Source organism: Apteryx mantelli, chromosome Z (genome assembly GCF_036417845.1).
Source record: "Apteryx mantelli isolate bAptMan1 chromosome Z, bAptMan1.hap1, whole genome shotgun sequence".
NCBI lineage: Eukaryota > Metazoa > Chordata > Aves > Apterygiformes > Apterygidae > Apteryx > Apteryx mantelli.
In genome coordinates this window covers 67,748,610-67,763,483 of record NC_090020.1, presented here as the reverse complement: position 1 = coordinate 67,763,483, position 14,874 = coordinate 67,748,610, and the positions used below count along the sequence as shown (strand labels likewise).

General features: G+C 37.6%; 1 protein-coding gene across 2 annotated transcripts in view; it reads left to right on the top strand.

Moving 5' to 3' along the window:
- Positions 1 to 25: 25 nt before the first annotated feature.
- MTREX (Mtr4 exosome RNA helicase) overlaps positions 26 to 14,874 on the top strand; it is a 49,201-nt gene continuing 34,352 nt past the window's right edge. Inside the window, exons 1-13 of one of the 2 annotated variants that reach the window (XR_010886971.1) lie at positions 26 to 367; positions 702 to 833; positions 2,371 to 2,437; positions 3,835 to 3,897; positions 4,447 to 4,559; positions 5,395 to 5,569; positions 6,580 to 6,670; positions 7,029 to 7,153; positions 9,668 to 9,766; positions 10,569 to 10,671; positions 10,827 to 10,958; positions 12,191 to 12,270; positions 13,721 to 13,831. Coding sequence is in view for 1 of the 2 variants with exons in the window: in XM_067316192.1 (XP_067172293.1) it covers positions 255 to 367; positions 702 to 833; positions 2,371 to 2,437; positions 3,835 to 3,897; positions 4,447 to 4,559; positions 5,395 to 5,569; positions 6,580 to 6,670; positions 7,029 to 7,153; positions 9,668 to 9,766; positions 10,569 to 10,671; positions 10,827 to 10,958; positions 12,191 to 12,270; positions 13,721 to 13,831 (1,404 nt within the window). In the remaining variant the exon portion in view is untranslated. The remainder of the gene's footprint in view (positions 368 to 701; positions 834 to 2,370; positions 2,438 to 3,834; positions 3,898 to 4,446; positions 4,560 to 5,394; positions 5,570 to 6,579; positions 6,671 to 7,028; positions 7,154 to 9,667; positions 9,767 to 10,568; positions 10,672 to 10,826; positions 10,959 to 12,190; positions 12,271 to 13,720; positions 13,832 to 14,874) is intronic. The other variant, XM_067316192.1, reaches the window with a different exon arrangement.

Here is a 14,874-nt window from a genome sequence, read left to right as displayed (position 1 = left end):
CCGGGCCATGGGCCGCCCCGGGCCGCGGGGGGTTGTGGGAGGTGCCTGCGCCCGGCGTGGCGGTGCGCCGTAGGGAGACCGCCGCGGGGCCTGAGCCGCGGGCCCTGTGCGCCGGGCCGGGCCGGGCCGGGCCGGGCGTGGGGTTCGCTCTGACCCCGGGCCCGCGCGCGGCGCTCTTCCCCTTCCGAGTGCGTGGGGAGAGCGGGGCGCCGCGCTGCGCCGGGCCGCGCGCGAGGCACTGTGGGATCGGGAAGATGGCGGACGCGTTTGGGGACGAGCTGTTCAGCGTGTTCGAGGAGGACTCGGCCGCCGCCTCCGGCGCCAAGAAGAGCAAAGTGGGCGCCGCCGACGGCGCTAGGAAGCCGGGGTGAGGGCGCGGCGGCGGGGGATGGGGCCCGGTTGCGGGGGTCGGTGCGAGGCGCTGCGCCCGCGGGAGCCGTGCAGCCCGGAGGCCGTATCCCTGTTCGTGCTCCCCGGCCCCAAGGCTGCAGGCAGCCGGGGCGGGATGGGGGGACGCGGGGACGAGTTCATCCGGGAAGCGATTTGGTAACCCGCTGTGGTTTTCGCGAATGGGGTTCCCCAGGTTGCGCCCCAAATGCGATGTGATCAGTGTTGCAGATAGGAGACCTGATTTTCTTTCTGAAAATACACAGAATTGCTTAAGAGGCAAGCATCAGATCTGTTGTCTTTTTATCGTACAGGAAACGATTAGAAGAAAAATCTTCAGTAGTTGCTCCAGGCAAGTCCAAAAGGGAAGTAGAAGTCAACAGTACAGAAGATGCAATTTTGGGAAAGAAGCCGAAATTGGAAGATGTTGTATCAGAAGACATTAAGTAAGTCTCCTAGCTTAATGTGCAAAGGAGTCATAGCAAGACTGTTGCTAATTACTTGTATGCTAGTTGTGAATTAGTATGAACTGTTCACATTGTATTTATTGTTACCATAAATGGATCAATGGTTTTTGGTTATTGCCATCATGTTGATTTCAGGCATGTAGCAAAGATAAGTAGTGAGGCACATGAGAGGAGGCAGGCTTGTGAGTGAGTACCAACTCACTGAAAGAAATAATTGGCTTGAGATGCAGGAAGAAGACTTTGACCAAGAAAACAGAAACAAGACTTTTTAGGCATGTGAGATTATAGCTGGAACAAATATTTGGGATCTAAATACAGACATGCTTTTAAGTTTGAACAGACATCACAGGTACCTAACATGGAGAGGGGGATAAGCCTGGAGTTATTGCCAACTGGGAAGATGGCTGAAGGGAAGCCAGCATGCCGTTTCTTTACATTAGGATCTGCCTGTCTCTCACTCTTTTCTTTCCAGAACTTCATAATAAGTATTTTGAAGGTGTTGTGAAAGCAGATTGAAGGGACAGTTCAGGAGCTTCCTCAGCTTAGTGTGTCCTAAGAGATTGTTGGGAGCTCAAAAGTTTACATAGGTTAAGAAAATGATTAGGTAGGTTCACGGAATAAAAATTCATCCAGTGCTACTAAATACAAGCATGTACTTTCTACTCAAGATGTAGAAGACTCTACTATGGAAATATAAACTATGTGCTTGCTATGTTCTTATGCTTTTCTCTGGGTGTCATATTATTGACTTCTGTCAGGCAGAATCGTGGGCAGGATTGTCCTTTGGTCTTATGCAGTAACTTTTCTTTAAATTCAAGGTGAGATTTCCTTTCAGAGCAGTGAGGAGAAGGCTACTCAGAACATTGTCAACAAAGAGTACTTGTATAGAAGCAGAGCAGAACCAGAATTAACATTTTAAATCAGTTTCTGTGTTAGTGTTCTTCTCAGTAAAATAGATACTTGCCCACAGTAGCTTTGTAAAGTAAGTATGCTAATACTGCACAGTGTGAGAAAACCACTGCATTTTATGTAGTGAAACGCTAGCCCCTTCTTGTGGCCATAAGAGAAGTAAAAGGTAAAGAAGAGAAGAGGTATTTCATTTCAGGCTGCTGCCTGGGATGCTTCAGACTGCTGGTACTAGGTATTATGACTAGTAGCATGAATACGGATCTTGAATTTTGCTTTGGTGGGTATTGATAAAAATTTGCATTTAATCAGAACACTTCACGTGAACGTTCTTTTATAAATGTGATCTAGTGTTGTTGTGTGATGCAAGTCTTAAAATTGTTGCAAATTGAAAGTGGTAGTTGAATTACACTTACAAGGTGGCAAAATTTTAGCACTTACTGGTATTCTTAGTACTGGTAGTAGTCTCTACCAAGGGTCCCTTTCAAGTTTGTGCATGCCTTTTTTAATGTTGCAGTAAAAGTAGAGGTAAAGTTCAACATTTTTCTCCATATAAAGAAAATATGAATTTCAGATATGTTTTTGGCAATACTAACTTGCATGTTTTTAGTCTGGCAGACCTGATGCCTCAGGTAAAGGTGCAAGCTGTGGAAACTGTTGAAGGCTGTACACATGAGGTGAGTGCACTGAGAATTCGTATGAAAAGTGTAGACTTGTTTTATAAAAAGTTTTCTGTGTTCCCTGTGTTCGTGAAGGTGTCTTGAAATATGTATTATCGTTACTATTATATATATCTATTATTCTTATTTACTGTTTCATGTTACATTTGAGATGGAACAGGCTTGTAAAGAGTTTGAGGTTTGGACATGGCACTGTGCGTGCACAGTGAAAAAATCAGTGAGATATCTGAAGCAATCTGAGTGACACTTCCAAGAAAATGAGCGATTGTGGAAGACTCAATGATAATTTTGATAAGTTTTCATTTGTGAAATGTACCAAGCTCATTTTGAGTGCTGTTGTTGAAGAAAAGAATCTATTGATTGTTGAAATAGATCTGTGTTCATACTACAATATATGTATGTTCAGCAACACATTAAAATTTTTTGCTATTCTGGTTCAAGAATGAAAGGCTTTCTTCTAAAGCTGATTAGTATTGAAAATGACATTCTAGTAAAGAGGAAAAATAATGCATTTTTATGTGAAAGCAAAAAAAATATTTATTTTCAGATTGTGTTAATGCAAATTAATACAATTCAAAATATTAAAAATTAGAAGTATTAATGCTGACTTTTTTAAAAAACGTCCCTCATCTGAAGGTGTTTGTTAGGAAGTTTTTACTAGAATTACATATGCAAGTCATATCTTCCCTATACTTGTATGCTCATCTTCTTTTCTGTGCTGTCTTCCAGAACTAACTCATGTTAATTAGGGTCACGTTCAGTGACCTTGTTTGATGACATGTTTTTAATAAAAGACCTGAAGAATTATATATGCATGTGATGATACAGGTTTTAAAGCCCATGCATATGCACAGTCTTTGTTACATAGAAATGTCCAGTAGAGGTTTGCCTTAGTAACTGAAGTGGGCTAAATATATAACAGACATATTATTTGTATATACTATAGAAAATATTTAGCATGGATGAAGTTAGATATTGGCCAGGAATATGTTCATCTGCATAAGCATGTTATCACATTCCCTTTCCAAGGATGATGTGAGCCAAGTAATTTTTCTGATTTCTGTTGGTTAGAAGCCGTGACTATGTCTTGGCCTGAAGAGCTAATGTTCCAAGTAAGATAAAGCATAAATATTTCAAACTGAAGAGTAGTCAGTATCAGAGAACTGAGAGAAGGAGTATTGTTGGTGATAAGAGGGTAGAAGCATTGGTTGAAAAACTTTGAGAGGGAAGAAGGAAGCTTTGACATATGAGCTCATAGAAATAAGGTAATAGATGTTTAAAATCTGTTTTTATGCATTTTGCATCTCCTGCCCCAACTCTTTGTAGCTTGCCATGTCACTGGTGTGGACATGGAGAATTCTGCAATTGTTTTTGTTTAAAATGTATTTTACTAGGTTGCGCTTCCAGCAGATGAAGACTTTACAGGCCTGAAGCCAAGAACTGGAAAAGCTGCAAAAGTATGTGGTAGATTGGATTTGTTTTCATTTTGCACATGCTTTAGACAGTAGATGGGGAGAAGAGGGAAGTGATGGACTTTGTCAGTAAGACTTGACAAAAAGTATATGTTAAAAAGATGGTCTGTCATAAATAAGATTGGTGTTTTATATTTTAAATTGAGTAAAATGACGTGGTTGAATGGGGTGAATAGGTTGTTGTGTTTCATTTCCATTGTATGACATTTGGCAGTGGCTCCAGTGTTACACTGTGGCTTTTCTTCCTAACTTGGTAAATTATAGAAAATCCAGTCAGAGGGGCTAGATTTTCATTTGATACAACAAGAAGACCTGAGCAAAGATCTTAGGCATGTGTGTGTTTGTGTATGTGAGAGAGAAAATTATTTAAATACAAAGCCATTACAAAATACTGAATTAAAATCAACTGAAGTTACAAATAACTACAGGTTTTCACTTCTGCCTGTAATTTGCATGCTAAGTCAGATGGAAAATCAATTAAATGTAACAGTGTATGTTAAAAATATGTAATGTTTTTGTTTTCTTTCTTTTTAGGAATATCCATTTATTCTTGATGCCTTTCAGAGAGAGGCTATCCTTTGTGTAGATAACAACCAGTCTGTATTAGTGTCAGCTCATACATCAGCTGGTAAAACTGTATGTGCAGAGTAAGTAATATTCTGACAGGCTCTAATAAGAGAATAGTGTGATGGTTTTACTGAACCATCAGTACCTGTTGTGCATCAGTTCCCTGATAAAAAGTTTGGACCATCAGCATGTTGACCTGAATTGACTACTTTTGTATATACAAATTCTTTCTTTCATCTTGCTTAGTGAGTAGTGAAAGGATTGATTCATGTTTAAGTTTATGTTTTATTTTTTTAACATTTTTTTTTTAGATGCTTTGAATAGACTGAAAGGAAAATTTCTGTAAATGATTTATATGATCTTAGAAAAATATCTTTGTTTTCTAGCCCCTGGCTGTAAGTAATAAGGAGGTTCTTGTATGTTTTCTTTACTTTTCTGTCAGGAACATTGGTTTGATTTAATTTTCATCTTGGTGTTTATCAGACAGGATATGTTTAAAAGATGGTATATATTTTTGTCATGGTCTGTTCTAACAGTAGAGAGCCTGTACTAAACTGAGATGAGAATTGAGATGTATGTGTAAATGTATTAGAAAATGGGTTCAAATAATGGTACATTTCCCCTCCCAGTGTACTCCTAGAAACAAAAAAGTGGCAGTTAGATTTTTTGTTTAGATTAGATATGCTCTGATGTCCATGTAAATTGGTTAACTTGTCAATGTTTTGTCATTCTGCAAAGATGCATATGTGGCTGAGCTTAGATTGCATTGAACATAAACTGATAATCTAGATATGAAATGTTTCATATCATTACTAATGTTCTGAATTAATTTATTTTTAATTTAAAGTTTAGAGGAAAGTAAAAAGGTGTGAATATCTTCATGACATGTTTAATATGGTCAATGTTTGAATACAGGTATGCAATTGCCTTGGCTTTGAGGGAGAAACAACGTGTGATATTTACAAGTCCAATTAAGGCTTTGAGTAATCAGAAGTATCGTGAGATGTATGAAGAATTTCAAGATGTTGGTTTGATGACTGGGGATGTCACCATTAATCCTACAGCTTCTTGTCTGGTGATGACAACAGAGGTAAGATCAGACATTAGTTCTTGATCCATCTATGTTCTCTTCTAGCCTGAGAAGGTCTGATATTAATAGATTAAAGTTATCATAATAAGCCCAGTTAGGCTCGAAATTGTTTAAAATTCATTATGTTTGCAACTGCTCTTGCCCTTGATTTAACTTTTGATATTGCAAAAATTAAGTAAATCTCTGTAAAATTCATGCTTTGGGGCTATCAATCAGGAACTTTATTCTCAGGTGGGGAAAGAAAAAACTTAGCTTTCTGGATGCTTAGGACACTGGGTTTTGTTTGGATAGGTGTTTAATATCTGAAGTCAGCCAGACTTAGTAAATCCTGTAGGGTCAGTATTCCATTGTAACATGGAGGGAGTAGGTGTGTAGTGCTCTGTGTGTGAACCACAGGTGCTAGTACTCCAGGAATATACAGCTTTTCACCTTTGGCAACAAAGGACTGATGGCACAGTTTTGTGCTATTTCTGTCTTAGAAATCTGTCTAGCTGTGAGTTGGAATTTTCCTGTATCTTCACCTCAAAGCTGGTAAGGAGAGATGGGGGTGGAGACACAGGCTGACTGACTTCTGACAAAGGATCTCCTCATAGTGATCACAGGCAGGTATCTGCTAGAATGAGTGAAGAAGACTCTGCAGAAATAGATATGAAGTGCTATGACAATATGCTGCCACACAGAAGTTGGGAGAAAAATATATTTTTTTCCTTGTTCCTTCACTGTTCTTGCAGGGAGAGCAATTCATATCATATCATATAAAATTTATCAGTAAAAAGGAAAACTGTTTATTACTGGAATCAACTTTGGAAGTCTTCTCAACAACCAATCTTTAAATGCTTTTATTCGGTTTTGGGCAAAATGAAATTTCATAGTACCATATAAATATGAACCAAAAATTTGAGCAGTTGCTTAGTGACATCTCTGTAATTTGTGACTGTTATTTCATGTAATGGATCTCTGTTTGGCTGCCACTTACATTGTTTGTGTTTTTTTGTTTTTTACTCTTCCAGATTTTGAGAAGTATGCTCTACAGAGGTTCTGAGGTTATGCGAGAAGTTGCATGGGTTATTTTTGATGAAATCCATTACATGAGAGATTCAGGTATCCTATATTTACAATATTTCTTTTGGAATCTTTTTTTTTCCCAAGAACAAAAAGGTTTCTTTTAAAGAATTAAGTCTTTTATTCTCTTTATCTCTCTTTTAAAATAGATCATCTGTGTGCATAAACCATTCAGAATTTGCTTTCTGCTGAATGTATGAAAGAGTTATTGTGTGTAACAGTCTACATTTTCTTTGCTAAGGCAGAAGCTGTTTTCAGGGCATATGTTTGTGTGTACTCGTGTAGGGGGCGTTATTTTTAGTTTTTGTTTTGTCTTTAAAAACACTGTTTTCTGGCTTCAGAGCTGAAAAATAGGCTTTAATCACATATATTTCCCATATGACTTTTCCATTTTCAGAACGTGGTGTGGTCTGGGAAGAGACAATTATTTTGCTCCCTGACAATGTTCATTATGTGTTCCTTTCTGCCACTATTCCAAATGCCCGTCAGTTTGCTGAATGGATCTGCCATCTTCACAAACAAGTAACTTTATTTTCACTGCTCTATATCTCCATCCTTGTGGTCTTGTGGCATAATACTGTCTCTTTGGTTGAGGAAAGTTGGACTTACTAGCTTTTTTTAATTGTATAATTATTACTTATTAAATGATGATATGGTCACTCCTGTTTTACTTGGTTGTACTCCTAGCTTTCACAGCTATACTGGCTGTTGATTCTACGTAGTGACATTAAAGATGTTTCTTAAAGTTTATTTTCAACACTGTTATTTAGACACCAACCATTATGAATTATGAACAAATACTGTGAACATAGTATGGTTTTCAGAGACCTTTCAGGAGTTGAGAGGGCTTTGGGGGACTTCTAAAGGACTTAACTCTTGTAATTTCTAAATACCATATGGGTGTCCATTTCAACAAAGACATACTTTCTTACACCTATATGCCTTAAAAAAGGTGTACATCTGTGAGTGGGCTCAGGGCAACATGATAAGTACCCATCACCAGTTTTTATGAGTTCTCAGAGTTATATTCTGTATAATTATGCTTGCTAAGTTCACACAAATTCCTAATTGTTTTTCCTGCTATTTTCTCCTTGAAGATCCTATGTTGATTATATGGTGATTCCTTTTCTGAATGATCAGTGAATTCTGTTGTTGCCCAAAATAGGAGCTAGCTAAATTGAGTTGATATGCGATAAGGCTTTGTTGAAGGATTACAGCATTAAAGAGAAGAAACATGCAGAATTTCTGGAGAAAATCACACACTCCTACCACTATGTACAGTACCGGACAGTCGGCTGGCAAGTCAAAAGGTCTTTGGAAAGTCAGGGTTCCTGGAACAGGCAGGCGGAGAGAGGGAGAGCTGAGCTGCTTGGAGCAGGCAGGCGGAGGGGCAGGGTGCTGGAAGCAGGCAGGCAGGGCAGGAAAAGGGGGAAAGGCAGAGCAGAGGTCCTTGGAGCTGGCAGAGAGAGCAGGAGAGTATCCCATGGTCATTCCACAGCAGTGATTCCCATGATGACAGTCCTTCCCAAATTCAAGATCTTGTCTTTCTATAAAACATTCCCATTTCCAGACAGTTTTCAACCTTTGGCTTCTGCTCCCTGGACTATGTTGTGCACAATGACCTTCCCAAGGTGCAGCCAGGTGCCTTGTCCTGCTGCACTATTCTTTTTCTCTTCCTTAGCTTTTCTTCCTTATGTTTAGAGCAGTCTTTTCCCAGCTCCCAAAGTTGCATATCTTCCATGACCAGTAACTGACCATGAAGGAATTGTTTATAGTTTTTGGCCTCTGTTTTCAAACTATGCGCGTAGGCAGGGCCTTTGGTGTTATACCATGCTTAAACTGTACTTCGCAAGAGACACCTGGTTCCAACTCAGGTTCACACAGCAGGTTCTTATAACGAGCTTAATGCCAGGACTGGGGCCTTGCACAGCTAGCATAACACAAAGATAGTATAAGGCATGTGACTTACTACTAGCAAGGGCAGTGCTGATCTTACAGGGCTGCTGGACAACAGTGTATTTTGGAGGAGTTGTTTGGAGAACTCAGGAGGAAAGCCATGCAGGAATCAAATGTAAAATTGTAAAGCCATGGGAAGTAATACATGTGCATAAAAACAAAATGAGAAAGGAGGAATGTGACAAATCTATTCTGTCCTGTAACGATTAAGTTAGTTCTTGTTTTTTCAAAAAGTGCAAGGAGTATGAGAATTAGAATTGGGGAAATTAATACCCACAAGAGGTTGCTCTGATTTTACAGATAGCCTCAAGATCAGTTCTCATGTGGTTTGTGATGAAAAGAATGTAACATAAAAAATGTCCGCTCGGACTTGGCACAAAACCTTGACTTTGTTTTGCAGAACACTAGGCTGCAATTTTCAAAGCAGGCTTACATGATGTTTAATGTTTTAAAAGAAGTGTTGTGCTTTTTCTAAACAAGCTTTTCCTGTGCAGTGTTGGGAATTCATACAGCAATGAGAATCCAAGCAAAAGATAAAGAAAGAGTGGAAATTATAAATACATAAATATTATGAAATTATGTGCATTTCTTTTAGGATTGGTAATGCAAAGTGGCTTAAGTAACAGAGGAGATTCATCAGGTGGAATATAGTTTTTAGATTTGTAATGAAATCTCAATGTTTTTAAAAGTCTACACTGTGCCCTTTTGGGGTGGTATAAGTAGTTCTGCAGGCTATTTTCCAATATAGAAATTAATAGTTTTTCCTTTGGTTTTAAAGGGTGTTAGTATTTTGAGTCTGTGTAATAATACAGAAGAAATCATTACCTGTCTTTACTTTTTTTGTTGTATGAGAAAGATTTTGTAGCCAAGTTGTGTTCTTCAAAAGGATTTGCAAGCTGTGAGTACAAAACCCATATTCAGGAAAGAAAATCTATTATCTTAGTTTCTGTGACTCTTGATTTCTGGCTTTTAGAAAGATTTGTTTTAATAGTAATATATTCGATTTTCTATCAAGCAAGTATTTTTAGAATGCAGTTAGAAACCTACAATATTTAAGCATATGCTGTTCTTCCTTTATAGCCTTGCCATGTGATTTACACAGACTATCGACCCACTCCACTGCAGCATTATATATTCCCAGCAGGAGGAGATGGACTCCATCTGGTTGTTGATGAAAATGTAAGGAATATTCCATTTGTTTGAAGACCTTTTTTCTCGCATACCAGTTAAGAGGTTGATCTTTTGCAGAATTTGAGTTGGTTATATAAAGGATAGTTTGTATTAAAACAAAGTACAAATGGGTAGCAATGATCTCTGAATTACTGCTAAGTTTTGCAGTCATATAGAACAAATTGGTTTTTGTTATCTAATGTTGTGTAGTCAGATGGGTAATACTTGCTGAGATGTCTTAAGTGCCCCCATCCTTGCTGCCTTTTCTAAACTGTGTGCTGCTTTCTGTAAATCTGCAATGTAGCCGATGTTTCTTGTACTCTTTCTCAGTTGAATTTAAAAAAAAAAGGTAATACCATTTGCTTGTGACTTAGGTCAAAGGGGCAAAATATTTTTCTATCATTAGGTGATTCAGAAATACTGACTTGTTTAAAATTCATCAGCCACCTGCACAACAGAAGCTAATGCCACTGACAGTGGTAATGCACTTGAAAATAGGTCTTCGTTGGACAGCCTGGTTTCATGCAGACATGAAATGTTGATAGAACTTAGTTTTGGTACTCTGTCATTCAGCATGTGTAGCATAGCTAATGATGTAGCGGGTAGAATGCTGAGTGGGTAGAGGCACCAATCTAATTCTGAGCTGTGCCAATGATCTAGTAAAGTTGCTTGCTGGTTTGTGCATTGGTTTGTCCTTCAGCCTGTAAATATGGGGTAACGATACTGTGTATGTGAAGCACTGTGTTAGTGTTTTTCAGTGGGCTATGTAAGAAAAAGAGTAATTGCTTACAAAGGTTGTGTTTATACCTAGGGAGATTTCAGAGAAGATAATTTTAACACAGCAATGCAAGTACTTAGAGATGCAGGAGACTTAGCAAAAGGGGACCAGAAAGGCAGGAAAGGAGGAACAAAAGGTGAGTTTGAATCCCATTCTTAAGTAACTTATATAATACAACTACCTTTAAAAAAAAAAAATGCATGTAAGTTGCACTTGTATCTCAATTATTCTGTAATTCTGTAAGGCATTTTTTGCTAAAATAACTTTGAAATGAATATAATCTCTTTGCAGGTCCTTCAAATGTATTTAAGATTGTGAAGATGATCATGGAAAGGAATTTCCAACCTGTAATTATTTTCAGCTTCAGTAAAAAAGATTGCGAAGCCTATGCACTTCAGATGACAAAGTTAGATTTCAATACAGGTACAGATAAGTAAAACATAGTTTTACTCCTAATTGTAGTTTGAGGTGAAACATTTTTCTGGTTAGATATCTCTATTTCCTTTGAGACTTTTTGTGTAAAAGCAGCCTGCAAGTCAAAGTATGTATCACTCTTTCATTTACTGTTTTAATACCTTGGGCTATTTGCAGTAGGAAACTGTTGGGACACAGAGGATACCTGGTCATCACAATGTTGATCTGCTTCTTTATTTTAAATTCAGTTCTTTCTCCAAAATCCTGTTGACTGTAGTAATAGCACAAAAGTTTCTAGAAAATTCTATCTAGAACAGGAGACGAATGATCATAATAAATGTGTTTTCCAAAATTTTCAGTGTTATGTGAAGTAGAAATCTGAGTATTCTCTCAAAGTCTCAAAAGAGCTGTAGAACAAACCATGCAGACTGTTCTTTCTCAACCATCCAACCTACTTTTCTTTCCTTCTTTCCTCCCCCTTCTCCCCAAGAAAGAACCCAAACAATAAACAAATAAGTTTTGTTTCATTTTGGATTAAGACCAAGCTTGGAAAATAAGCTTAAGTTAATGGCTTCTTGGAAATGTTAGGAGTAACAACAAAAATAAGGGCTCTGTTATACGTAAACAGTTCACAAACATGAAATGGTATGTTGAGGGCAGACTTCTTGCTTGCTTACTTGCTCCAATCATAGCAACTGCTTCACTGTTGAAAAATAATTCAGCCATTTTCTGTCAGAAAATGTAAAGGTTTGCATAAGTGTAGAGATGCATGTTTATACTCTTTCTTCAGTCATGCCCTTGAATATATTATTGATATTTGTACTACTTCAATACAAGATGTGTAAGCTTCAGCAGGCAAGAAGAGGAACCTACGTCCATGCAGACAGGGCCTAGTAGGTGGAAGAGAAACACTTGCTGTGGTTTCTGTCTATTTCATAAACCTCCAAGCTCAGGAAATCCCCTGAGCTCGAAAATAGCTGAAGTTCAGATTATTATTCCAGGTTTGTTCTGTTCTTACTTTTCCCTAAGCACCTACTTCTGGTTACTGTTAGATTTGTTGAGTTCCATGTTCAAGTCTTGCTCATCTGACCCGATGTGCGTGCTTTTGTATAGACCTCACAATCTTCCATTGCTATTTTTTATTGTAATAAATAATATTTTGTAAATATTAGAATGCGGTGATGCTTTACATAGGGTATTAGCTTCTTAGATTTGTAATAAATTACAATTTGTCGTTTTAGATGAAGAAAAAAAGATGGTTGAAGAAGTATTCAATAATGCAATTGATTGTCTGTCAGATGAAGACAAAAAGCTTCCTCAAGTGAGTGGAGATTGAATAGGGGTAACTGCTGCTTTCCTGTTTTCTCCAGCTTTTGAGACTGTGTTCTTTTGAACTGGGTACAAAAGAAAGCATGAACTGGCTATTCTTACAGGTCTCCCTGCATTTAATATCTCTTGCATTGCTCCTTGCCATTGTGAAATAAGGACTTGGTGACTAGGATTCCTTCCAGTTGTGATTCCAACAAATGCTGCACGCCAAAATTAACCATGGAGTTGCTGTCCTCTATTTTAGCTTTTCCTAACTGTGTTTTAGGTGAATGTGAGGCTATGTAAAGAAGTATCGCTTGATTAAAACTGTCTGGAAATAGTTCAAAGGAGGATGCATAGGCACTTTATCAGTTCTTGACAGCTGAGCCTTTCACAAAGTTGAACTGATGCATCTGCACTCATAACTTACAGTCACTGTGCTCAGTCACCCTACTGTATCTCTGCAGTAGAAAAATACAAGCTTCTAAAAGGACAGAATATTATAGGATTCAGTACTTCTGTAACAAATACAAAAACTATGTTTAATTTTTTCCCCCCATTTTCCGTCATTTATTTGTGTCTTCTTAATGTATTGATTCTTGTGATTCAGTGAGTGTGGCAATTTCTCCTTGAAAAAGCTAACCATGTAATTTTTGGCTATGCCTGCTCACTTCAGATTCAAACTAATCTGTTTTTGTTTGTGAATTTAAGAACTGAAAATAGGAATCCAATATAAAAGATGTTATGTGCTGTTAAATACGGTGTTTTCAGCATAGCTTATAGCAGTGACTTTATGGCCAGGCAAACTGGTTTGGTCTCTATGGGCAATGACATCTGAAAAGGGTATTCTCACAATTAGGTTTGGGATGGTAATGAAAAGTTGATAATTAGATTGTTAATAAGAATCTCTGTTTTCAAAGCAAAAATAAGCAAAGACAAAGCTAAGTTTATGTAGAAGTTTGTTTAAAGAATAATGTTTTTGCAATTTGAGAAACAATTTCAGTCATTTACAGCCTGAATTTCTCTGTATAGCTTTCACAGGAGCTGACTTCACTGTGTTACAGTATGTAAATGAAATCACTGCAGCTAAAATTCAAACAGAGTATCTCATGCATAGGAGGATCACTATTTCCAAAAGTGATTTTATATTGGAGAGAATTTTTAAATAAATACAGACAAATACTGATTGCATATGTAAATTAGGGTGTAGCTTCACAGTTGGTCTAACCCAGTCTAAGACTACTCTGCCACTGAAAAGATTGGTTGTTTGCTTTACCTTTCATCCTATTCCTAGTTGTAATTGAAAAACAATGTTGAATGGGTATTTATTTCATTGTATCTCAGATCGGAAAATGGCAAATTATGTGAACACTAGGAGCAGTGTTGAGGTTTTCCATGCAGGTTTTATTTTTCCGTTGAGTATATTAAAACTTGTTTACCAGCCCTCATATCTTTCTTCCCAGGTAGAGCATGTACTTCCTCTTCTGAAACGAGGAATTGGTATCCACCATGGTGGCCTGCTTCCTATCTTAAAAGAAACCATAGAAATTCTTTTCTCTGAGGGCCTAATAAAGGTATGTTTCGTGTCTCTCTAGGTTTTTCTCTGTTACGAATACACAGTCAGTAGTCCTAGTAAACAGAGAAATATACTTTGCCTCAGAATGTACATACATACTTTACATTGTAGAGATCTTTTTCTTAAGTGAAAAAGGGGAAAAGACTCATTGCACATGCCAAATTGAAAAATGCTTTGTGTTTTATATGTGCTTCTATTCAGGAGCCTAAAGCTTGGAACTTGCCAAAACTTTTTCTAATAGTCTATATACTAATAAGCAAGCTGTTTTAAAAAGAACCACACGCATATGAGGGGGAGGACTTTGTTCTGTGGATCTAAGTGTTGGATTCTACAAATGCACGCAGCAGCTCAGGAAGGCTGGAGCTCTTCCAGCAACATAGCTTAATTGATGTAACTGGCTGCAGCTCTCTTCCTTGATGTGCTATTATGCTTTAAAAAATGCACATATTTTTGTAAATGCCGTTATCTTTGTCTGGAAAAAAATCTTGAAGATTCCCCCCAACCCCGCTCTGTATTAAAAGTTGGTAGTCTTTAATGCTTTGATTTAGATGTCTGTTAAGTGCTTCACAGATCTAGTTTTAAGTGCTCTAGATTTTACTATAAAGTATTTAAACTTACAATTGTCTAAACTTAAAGTTTTCTTCAATTTTTGTATTATGTATTTTGCTCCCATAAAGATCATAGACATTTACCAATCTTTGTCGGTTACCTTAAGGGACAGCCGTTCAGAAAATCTAGCAGATGCCCCCCCAAACCCTCACAACTTTCATCTGTCTCTATTTTTCTTCTTGCAAACTTTGAACATAGAAATTAACTTGTATTATTTTTCATTAATACAATTTGCACCCCATTAAACTTGCATTCCTGCAAGACATAAGTTTTATAAGGAAATATAAATATTCTGAAAAACCTAGCCTTTATATATCTGATGTTATATGGAGTACAGGTATATATATATATATATATATATATATATATATATATATATATATATAATAGTGTGATCTATGGCAGTGAAAAACAGGTTCAAGGGGCAGGGGT